Raw genomic sequence first — 9,591 nt, 5'->3', positions numbered from 1 at the left:
AACACGGAAGTAGGGGGGCTTGCTCTGTCCAGTTATTCTTATACAGTCTATGGTTTGAAACAACACCACTCATTATACAGATGAAGTTAACAAAGATGAGGAGAAAACAAACTAAACCAGCTGAACCCACTGCTGACTGAAACAGTCTTTCATACCGTCTAAATACCTAAATAAACAGCTAACGAAAAAATCCAAACTGTTGGCTTTAGCTGACAGAAATGCGCAGTAAACTGTATGAAGCCATCAGAGCTTCCTTTACACAAAAGACTTTGTGATGAACAGATAAACTCACAGAAACAGGAACACGTTTTATCTTCAAATTGGATCTTAATGTACATCGTTAAAAAAGCTTTTGGGTCACACCTCATTTGCAAAAAAGTATCACATAATTTATTAAAAGCAGATGTAATATTCCCTCATACAGTTATGGCAACAAAATCCACCTGCAGAGATGAAATAGTTGCTTGAGTTAGGCTACACATGTGTTTATTTTGGGTGTAAAGATGGAGTTTAACATGCAGTGAGGTGGGACTGACATCTGCTACCAGTCCCAGGGGTTAGTAAGAACTCCAGAATCTGCACTTGCAGGTAGGATTCAGACAGGAAGTTAAAAAACTGTCCTGTAATTCAGAACCAGATCAACAGTTGTACCAGACTTTATTTAAAAGCAGGCTTTTTGGGTGCAGATATGCCAGCTGGAAGAACTGGAGCCGACCTAGAGTTTGACCCGTCATAGCTTTTCTGTGGTTCTGTGGACCCGTGTCCTCGTGTTCTGCATCAGGTTAGTGGTTTGAGTTCATAACTGAAGTGGTTGGCTCCTAACAATGAAAATGTGCTGCACTGAAGAGAGAAGTGGGCATGGTTTGGGGCAGCTGGCAGTCAGGAGATACAGAAGAGTGGCATCTTTCAAAGTTTGCCAGCAGGTACCACCAGGGTCAGGGTTTCCTGTTGACTCTGGTCCAGTTCAGCCTGCCCACAAAGCCCCGCAGCCGTTTCTCCCTGAGGAGCTGCTGGATCCGTTTGTTGTGTGTTCGCTCGTGGAGCAGAGGCATCTGCCTTGCAAAGGAGTTCTGCTGGTCTCCAGCTCCTCTTCTGCTGTCCACTCCTACCACCTGGTACCAGACTTCATTCATAGAGTTGTTGTCCTTCTTGGAGATGGACCTGGCAGGTTCTGGTTCTGTAAAGTTTATGTTCTGGAGTGGCTGCCCCTTTGCTGCAGTAGTGGTGCTGAGGACGACTGGAGGCGTGCTGACCGCCGCCACCACTGGGTTTTCAGAAACTGTCACTGTTAGTGAGGAAACGGGAGGCACAAGCGGCGTGTTGGTCCTGAAGGGTTGATGCGGCGCCATTGTCCTCGCTGCTGCAATGGATGTGGGAGGAATGTCAGGAATCTCAATCGAGTGGGACAAATTCTCATCTGAAGAGGACGCCTCGTAATCCTCGTACTCCACATAGACAAAGTCCGGGGTGCTCCCCCTGGAGGGAGGCGGGTGTACACCCACAGTGGGAGTTGGTGTGGTGATGACATCGCTGCTAACCGTCACAAGCTGGGTAACAGACGTCACAGTGTCTGTGGTCCCTCTCCACAACCTGAAAAAACAGAAAGAAACCTTTTACATCAGTGATGTTAGAAAGAATTGGGGGGCCTCAGGTTGTGGTTGGAGCTAAATCGCACTAAAGAAGCTGTTGAGCCCCTCTGGGTAGAACTCCAGCAAATGTGAAGAGAGAACTTGACGCAGTGTCACATTTTTTTTTTTTCCTTTCTCCGGTCCCTATGAGACCATCTGTAATGGGTGCTCATGGACTGCCACCTTGTCGTGGTTGGGGGGCTTGCGTGTCTCAATGACCTGGATAGATATGCTGGCTGGAGCTTTGTGCTCCTGGCAGGGTCTCCTGGAGTCCACTGGCCCTCCAGGTTGGGGGTTTGGCACAGGGCTAACCACCCAGTCCTCTAAAAATGAAGATGGTTACGGAAACAGCAATGAAATCAGAAACGGCTCTAGTGTTCAACGGGCCTCCAGAACCCCAACAAGAGGTCTATATGAATGACGGTGGTGTAAGCCAGACATTGGAAACCACTGACAGGAAAATGGAAGTCTTGAGCACTAAAACCAAAACCAGATTAGGACCAAAAAGCAGATGGCCCAAGATCACCTGACGCCAAACAGTAGAAGCCAAGCTAAAAAAATTTGGACACACCCTGGGAATCAGCTACACCACCTTTGTCAAAGTCAAGGCCCAAGGGGCCGGATCCGGCGTCAGAGCCATGTCAGCCTTCATGACCGGGCGATTTAGATCAGCGTGCACCGTAGAAAAAGAAACCTAGAGTTGCCGCGGTGAAATCAAAACTTTGTAATAATTCTCCTGTGTTTTGAAACTGTTGCCAGTCAGGGAACAGGCGTGGCGGTTTGAGTGCGTGTCTGTGTAGATGGAACTTGTGTGCATGAGGGGGAAGAGCGTGAAGCGCACGTTCATAACTATAGAGCTGTCTTCTTTTTATATTTTGGTCATGCTTTAGATGGAGTTATGTTTCCACATGGGATCTTTTGTACCGGTATTTGCTGGTTAGGTCGGTGTATATTTTCGTGGGGCTCGCCTTTGTTGGGGCGGCTTGGGTCCAGCATCACAGCCTCACAGATGTGTAGTGGACCCGTTGCTGTCTGGTTCTGGTCGGCGCTGTGGTGATGTTCTGTGGCTCACCTGCTTCTGGTATAAGAGATTCCTGATCTATTGTTTCCTCAGCAGAGCCAAGTCTAGCATCTCTTATAAAGTTCTCGTCATTTATTCCTGCCTGTATGCGTTGTGTGTGTCATGAAGTGAATGAAGGAGGAGGAGGGGTGTTTTTCTCTTCTCTGTATTTTTTTTGTTTTTAATGAAAAATGCTTTTGATAAAGATTGATTGATTAGTTCAGTTTATTAAATAATCCAACAAGCTCAGATTAAACTCAGACTTATTTTCTGTTCTGATAAATGTCAATATGAAATGTGAACAAGTTTTAAAATTAATATAACCGCTGATCACCACAGCATTTACTTGGGTTGAAAATGAAGAATGATGTGTCCAGTTGCAGAAAATTTAAATCACTATAAATAGTAAACTAATGAAAAACTAAAAAGGTTTAACATGAAATATTTAAAATGCAATAAAAACTCCAGAATCACAGAATCACAGAATGAACTTAACATTAAGTTACTTAGGCCCTGTTTCATAATGTAACAAAAGATGAATAAGCACACGCTTGTTTTCTTCATGGTAAAGTTTTTTGAAATATTGATGGTATTTTATTCTGATGTATCCAATCCTATTGCTGTAGGTATGACAAATGCATTACCATTAGTTTTTAAGGAAACAGAGTTACAATACTTTTTCAACTTTGGCCTATTTCCTTTGTCAAATATTTTTAATTAACGCACTTTTTTGAGTTAATACCAAATAATGTAAGAAAAAAAAGCTATTTGACTCACTGTTTGTGAATCAACTTTTTTTTTTTTTAAAGATATTATGGACATTTTATGTATTTATTTGTATTAATGTTCACATTATAGTTATATTTAGCTGGTGTAGGACGTGGGTTCACTTCCCAGGGTGGGTAATATCAGCTAAAATCCAGTGTTCTTAGATAAGACCCTTCGTGCTCCTAACCTAGTCTCTCTCTGCCTTAAAAATACAGGATTGTGTCAGGATGAGCATCCAGAATAAAACTCTCTGCCAAACCTGTGCAGATCAGTGAAAGCTGATTCACTGTGGTGATCCATGCTGGACAGGCTAAAGGGTGAACGACAACAGAGTTCACATCATAGCTGGTGATGGCAAGGTAGTTGAGGAGAAATTTTCGAATTGGCACTTCATGTCATAAACGTTGCTGAGTCCTGTTCTACATAAATAAAATTGAATATGTAATGTGACATTGCTGTGGCTCACTGACTTTATTCTCTTCCTGTTCTTTGCAGATGTTCACCATCTCTGGTCTCACCTGCTGCTGCCAGGTGGAGACTCTGTGCTGATGCTGGGGGAGGAGCTTCTGTTGCTGGGGGCAGAGCTTCTGTCGCTGCAGGACTTGCAGCACATCTGCCGGTATCCGGGGATGGCGCAGTACCGACTCAACACTTCCATACGACAGAAGGCAGAGCGATCACCATGGCAACGCTGCCCTGCAACAGCGGAAGTATTTCAGTGAAGAGGCTTTCATTTTGTGGGGGACACAAGCTTTTCTGTCATCATCTATGAAGTGTCTCCTGAAGTATTAAAGCAGATTTACTACAAGAGCTGGATCCTCAGATCCTAATGAACTGTCTTCATCAGAAAGCCATTTTCAAACTCAGATCATCTGAAGGAGAGACGGAGCAGGAGGATGAAGGAGAGGACTCTCCAGCATAAAGGTGAATTTAGGGAAGGAATCAATGATGAAGAGAAAGAGGCGTGTCTTACTGGAGGTCATCTGTGGCGTCAGCAGGTTTGGGTTAGACTGGACCCATTGGATGATGGAGTTTTTCTGGTTGCCTGTAGGGGAAGAAACAACCAGCTGAGCAGAGAACAGAACCCCCCCAACCCCTGATCTAGAGTCCCACTCTGATCAGGTTTTGATCTATTTTTAACCCTTTAACACCTGAGGCATCATCTGTGACGCTTAAACACAAAATCTTTAACATACTGTAACATTTTAGCCGTTAACACGATAATTCCAGCAGACTCGGAAGGAGAAAAGCGGCTCGTCGGGTCTCTGTAGCCAGCTAGCGAGCTCCTCTGTAGCCAGCTAGCAAACTCCTCTGTAGCGAGCTAGCAAACTCGTCTGTAGCAAGCTAGCAAACTCGCCTCTCTGAGCCACTCTATGCAGGGATTTAGGTGACCTCTTAGATGTGAAACGACTGCAGCAGTCACTGACTGCAAGGACTGTATCGGTTCAAATGCCCCTTGAGTTTACTGTCTTGTGGGCACATTCCTTACTGGTGTGTGATTGGCTGAGGCTTACCCTTGCAGGGCGGGTTCTGACAGGGCCGCCATGTGATTGGTTCAGGCTGACTGCAGTTTCCAGCGGAACCTTCGGGATTCAGACATGCAACCTGTCGTTCTTGGGTGCCATTTCCACAAGAGACCGAACACTGAAAACAGAGACTCAGTCAAGAAGGGAGTCAAGATCCCATCAGAAAAAAAATGACGTTCAGAAGAAGTTCTAGAGATCTCTGTGAGAAAAGGTGTGAACAAAAGCTCAGAGAGAAGAAGAAGACTGCAGTTAGCCTCAGAGCAACAAAACTAGGTTGAGCTATTCTGGAAGAAGAGGACGAAGTCCACGGTCCAGACACATAGAGACCTGACACAGTCAGCGCAGGACAGGGGAACGTTGGAAATGAAGCTGTAACTATTATACAGCTCCTTCCAAAATATTCTCCAAATAATGACAAATGCAAATAATGATCTGCTAATGATCAGAGGCGTCTGAGATTGATGTCAGTGATCCAAAGAGACACAAAATCATTGAGAAACAAATAATATTTTTTGACACTTAAATGTAATTTGCATAATAATTTGGAATCCACGGTGGATAAAGTAGAATGTAGACGTGTTCAGGAGGAAGAACAATCTAGAGGTGCAGCAGACAGGAGTCAAAGAGAGAAGCAGAATGCAGTGTGACCTGAAAGTCTGTTTTGCACAGAAACATTTCAGGATTTTAGTATTGATCTAGAAAAGTAGGGAGAAAGGAAAACTTTTCAAGACAAAACAGGTTCTGCACAGAAGAAGAACACAAGCCTGTCAGGCAGGTCTGTACCGTAGTCCAGGGCCCGGTTCTCCACACAGCAGGGCAGGGGATCCGGTTGCAGGTCTGCTTGGGTTCTGGTTGCTCATCCCCGCACAGCTTGCTGTGCACAGAGCGCTGCTGCTGCCCTCTGCTCGACTTCTGCTGGCAGCTCACCAAACGCCGCCTCCACCCCGTCTGACCACAGGAGGCGCTGCATTCCCCCCAGTCCCCCGTCACCCAGCTGAAGGGTGGAACACAGGTTAGGGTTTCAGCCTGCACAGCACGTCTCAGCGCCACGAGTTGGACACAGAGTTGGGAGTGATTTATGGGTTCATTTGTTGTAGAATCGTGCTGCGCTGATGTGAGCTATAGTTCACATACAGGTCGCTCTGGATCGAACCCTTTAACACTGGAGCTCCAGTGTTTATGTTCTTTGATTTGCTGTAACTTTTCAACCGTTAACACGATAATTCCAGCAGATTCTGAAGGAGATTCTGGTAGATTCCTTTAGAATCTACTGGAATTATGTTGAAGTCCCCCTTTTTTTCATAAAAAAAAAAAAAAAACGTTCCCAGTAGTGTCTTGATTACGATTATGAAGTTTTTCACCAAAACACCATAACCTAAATGTCTTAAAAATGTGAAGCCACTGTTTCCAAATTCTCCTCTGAGGGGGCGTGGCTTTTGGAGCTCCGCCCCTGATTCCCCCTGTCTGATTATGACAGCTCTGTGTCTCAGTAGCGTAAATCTTCATCGCTGCTACGTAAAAACACTTATCAATCTGGGTAATGTCCAGCTGTATGGTTCTGATCCGGATGACAGCTGGACGAGGAAGTGAAGATCTTCATGGACAGAACTTCCTCCAAAATCCTGATTCTTTCTCCTTCCAGTTCACCAAAGACTCTTTTAGCTAATTCTCCAATGTTTATTGACTGTGATCAATACATTCAATCATTGGTTTCTCAGAGTTCTTGATAAAATAATCAAAGCTAACATCAAAATGCTCTTTCATTGATTTACAATCCTTTCCAACTGCGGTCAAATGAGCCGCCGTTCACATTTCCGTGGTCACATCAAGAAGCTCCGTGGAGTCTGGTGGAGATTTTCCAGCGTTCTCAGTCCTGCTACCGTAAGTATTGGATGAAACTCACACCAAAAATCCAGTGATGCTGATTTGACCACAGAAATGTGAACGGCGGCTCATTTGACTGCAGTCAATGTGAAGATACCATCTTCTCTTCTCCAGAACCTGAACTAGACACTAGGAACAGATGAGGGTTTAGTGCATGTGCAGCAGAGCTGTTGATGGAAAGAAGATCATTCATTCAAACAAACAGAGTCTGTCCAAGACACTTTGATTGATTTAAAAGGAGAAATACTCGGAAATGTAAAAACAAAATTATTTCTGATTACATTTGTTCTCTTTTGGAAGAAAAATGTCACACAGACGTGAAAAACTCAAGAACCAGGATGTTCATTGGATGGGGTCTTCAACGACTGAAAAGTTGCAGTGCTGGAAAGATTTTGTGTTTAAGCGTCACCAACGACGCCTCAGGTGTTAAAGGGTTAAGGAGCAGGAAAGTCCAGCTCTCTAGTTTGCCTCCTTTCAGTCGTGTTTTAAACATATGGGGTTCAAAGTTGTGTCACACTTAAGCTGACCAGACTTTTGACAGAAGATTCACACAGATTTCAAACTTTACAGTGGTGGATGCTCCCCACACAGAGGCGTTTGTGCTCACCGCGGCGGCTGGCACCTCTCGGTGTTGCATGTGCGGCTGATGGCTCTGGGTTTGCTGATGTGGGAGCAAAACATCCTCTGCACCATGAGCCCGTCAGCTTTCCTCCTGCAGCCGAATCTGGTGTATTGTTTTCCTGGCGGCACAGATGATGTTATTTCTAGTGCTGCCACAAACAAGTATTTTATTAGCCGACTAATCGCTGATTAATTTTTCCGGTTAGTCGGTTAGTCTGGTCATGCGGAAAATGGATGTAAAACACACATCTTAACCATCATTAGCTTTAAACTAACTAAAAACTACATATATTCACACTAGAATTATTTGTGATAATGCTAGTGTGAATGCTGTAAGCTGAATTTGGCTGCAGAAGATGCTAGTGATGATAGCTGAAGATGCTGAAATTGATAGCTGAAAAAGCTGAAGTTGATAGCCAGATAAAATATCAGTTAAATGCCAAATTAGCCTAAAAAATGAAAAAAGCCCAAGCTAGCCAAAACAGCTATCATGTAGCTGAAATATTAGCTAAACTCCAAAAGATTCTAAAAAACTAAAATAAAAAGCTTAAGTTAGCCAAAAAGGCTAGCATAGTTTAATAGTCGATTAGTCGTTGATTATTCGACTAATCGTGGCAGCCCTAGTTATTTGAGCGTCATTGTTGCCACGGTGACCGTCAGACAGCAGTACCCACCTCCCCCACAGGGTTTGGAACAGTGAGACCACTTCTTCAGTGCCCACTCATAGAAGATGGTGTCCTCCTGCAGCAAGTTGGAGTCCAGCGAGGACCGAAGGTGGTTCTGGATGATGTACTTGTAGGACACTGTCACCTTGGAATCGCCATGGGAGCGAACCTGAGCCACAAAAGCGAGTCACAGCAGCGTTTCTGCAAGTTTCTGAGATGCTGAAGAAGATCCTCTGACTGACCATGAGCAGAACCCCGTACTTCAACGGCCCCAAACTCCGAACTGTCTCCTTCTCTGCGGTGTTGTTGTACTCCCACAGCACCCCCCTCTCAATCACCACTCGGGATTCGGGAAGCTCAGCTTCATTGTTCAGAAAGAAGTGACCTGTCTCCAGGTTCTTAAGAGCTGCAACAAAAGAATCATCAGTTTTTGTGTTTTTAGGAAGCCCAGAAGCTTCAGGACCTGCTTAGGGGCTTTCAGCTGCTCCTACACAGGACATGTGGAGTCCCTCTGAACTCCTGGATCAGAAGATGTCGCGCTCCTTTGGGGATCTCCAGGATCTTCAGGTAACCTGAGCCATGGAATCAATGATGTGTCATGAAATCACAGTATAGTAAGTGACCCACCGAGTGTGGCTCAGACACGGGTTTGGACCGGACTCGAGGCTCACCTTGTTTTCTGGTGCTGCGGGTGAAGTTCCCTTTGATGACCTTACAGCTGGAGTTGTCTCCTCCACAGACTCCACAGCGATCTTCCTCCTGGTCTGAGGCGATCTGTCCATCACAGCCCACATGCTGAGGAAGGGGGAACATGGAGCAGAGAAGGGATGTAGACTTCAGAAACTCATGAAAATGTCAAACCCATTCTGACAATGACCCCCAAACAGCACAGAGACCTCACACTCTCCTCTGACGCACACACTGTGGCTGTCCTGGTACGAACACCGTGTCCCATCATGCACCATTCTGTTCATGGACACCACAGCCCCAGTCTGGTTGGACTGACAGTACAGATGGCAGCGCTGCTCGGCTGCAGACACAAACACACAGTTCAGTGTAAAGCTTCATGATCAAACAGACAAACACTGTAAGACTACGAAGAGTTAAAAGTGGTGTGTGTGTGTTGTGGTGGTGGGCATTGTATGCTCCTTTTTTATAACTTTATCATGTAAGTGCATACGTGTGCATTTCAATTCCCATGTTACATAATGCATTCCCTCACAACCTATCAATCCGGCCCGTCAGATCATTATATTTTATTGTTATTAATGGCCCGATGTTATCTTGCGCTCATTTCTAGCCTGTATGATTTTGACAAAATGTATATTTATGAAGGCTAAAATATTGAAAGTTATTTAAGGTTTAAGTTGATTTATTCTGGAATAATATTCCTTCCTTTTTATTATTAATAATTATGCCAAAAAGTTGCAGTTTTAAAG

The 9,591-nt window shown here is 44.7% G+C and overlaps 1 protein-coding gene and 1 long non-coding RNA gene across 4 annotated transcripts in view; one reads left to right on the top strand and one right to left on the bottom strand.

Annotated features, from left to right (window-relative positions):
• The window catches only part of LOC112136880, a 31,781-nt gene extending 22,751 nt beyond the window's left edge, over nucleotides 1-9,030 (top strand). The window contains exons 2-5 of one of the 2 annotated variants that reach the window (XR_002917439.2): nucleotides 3,672-3,815; nucleotides 3,952-4,380; nucleotides 8,595-8,719; nucleotides 8,892-9,030. This is a non-coding gene — a long non-coding RNA (uncharacterized LOC112136880). Of the gene's footprint in view, nucleotides 1-3,671; nucleotides 3,816-3,951; nucleotides 4,381-8,594; nucleotides 8,720-8,891 lie in introns of those variants that run through there. The other variant, XR_002917440.2, reaches the window with a different exon arrangement.
• Nucleotides 365-9,591, bottom strand: part of adamts2 (ADAM metallopeptidase with thrombospondin type 1 motif, 2) — a 50,874-nt gene continuing 41,647 nt past the window's right edge. For both annotated transcript variants that reach the window (XM_024258837.2, XM_024258838.2), the window contains exons 16-26: nucleotides 9,049-9,182; nucleotides 8,824-8,947; nucleotides 8,644-8,724; nucleotides 8,395-8,558; nucleotides 8,162-8,321; nucleotides 7,474-7,606; nucleotides 5,766-5,976; nucleotides 4,971-5,100; nucleotides 4,430-4,501; nucleotides 3,975-4,152; nucleotides 365-1,590 (exon numbers count right to left, since the gene is read on the bottom strand). In XM_024258837.2, coding sequence (XP_024114605.1) covers nucleotides 936-1,590; nucleotides 3,975-4,152; nucleotides 4,430-4,501; nucleotides 4,971-5,100; nucleotides 5,766-5,976; nucleotides 7,474-7,606; nucleotides 8,162-8,321; nucleotides 8,395-8,558; nucleotides 8,644-8,724; nucleotides 8,824-8,947; nucleotides 9,049-9,182 — 2,042 coding nt within the window. In that variant the 3' untranslated portion in view covers nucleotides 365-935. The remainder of the gene's footprint in view (nucleotides 1,591-3,974; nucleotides 4,153-4,429; nucleotides 4,502-4,970; nucleotides 5,101-5,765; nucleotides 5,977-7,473; nucleotides 7,607-8,161; nucleotides 8,322-8,394; nucleotides 8,559-8,643; nucleotides 8,725-8,823; nucleotides 8,948-9,048; nucleotides 9,183-9,591) is intronic.

Source organism: Oryzias melastigma, linkage group LG4 (assembly GCF_002922805.2).
Source record: "Oryzias melastigma strain HK-1 linkage group LG4, ASM292280v2, whole genome shotgun sequence".
Classification (NCBI taxonomy): domain Eukaryota; kingdom Metazoa; phylum Chordata; class Actinopteri; order Beloniformes; family Adrianichthyidae; genus Oryzias; species Oryzias melastigma.
The sequence above is the reverse complement of the archived record's forward strand: the minus strand, read 5'-3'. Positions and strand labels throughout refer to the sequence as shown.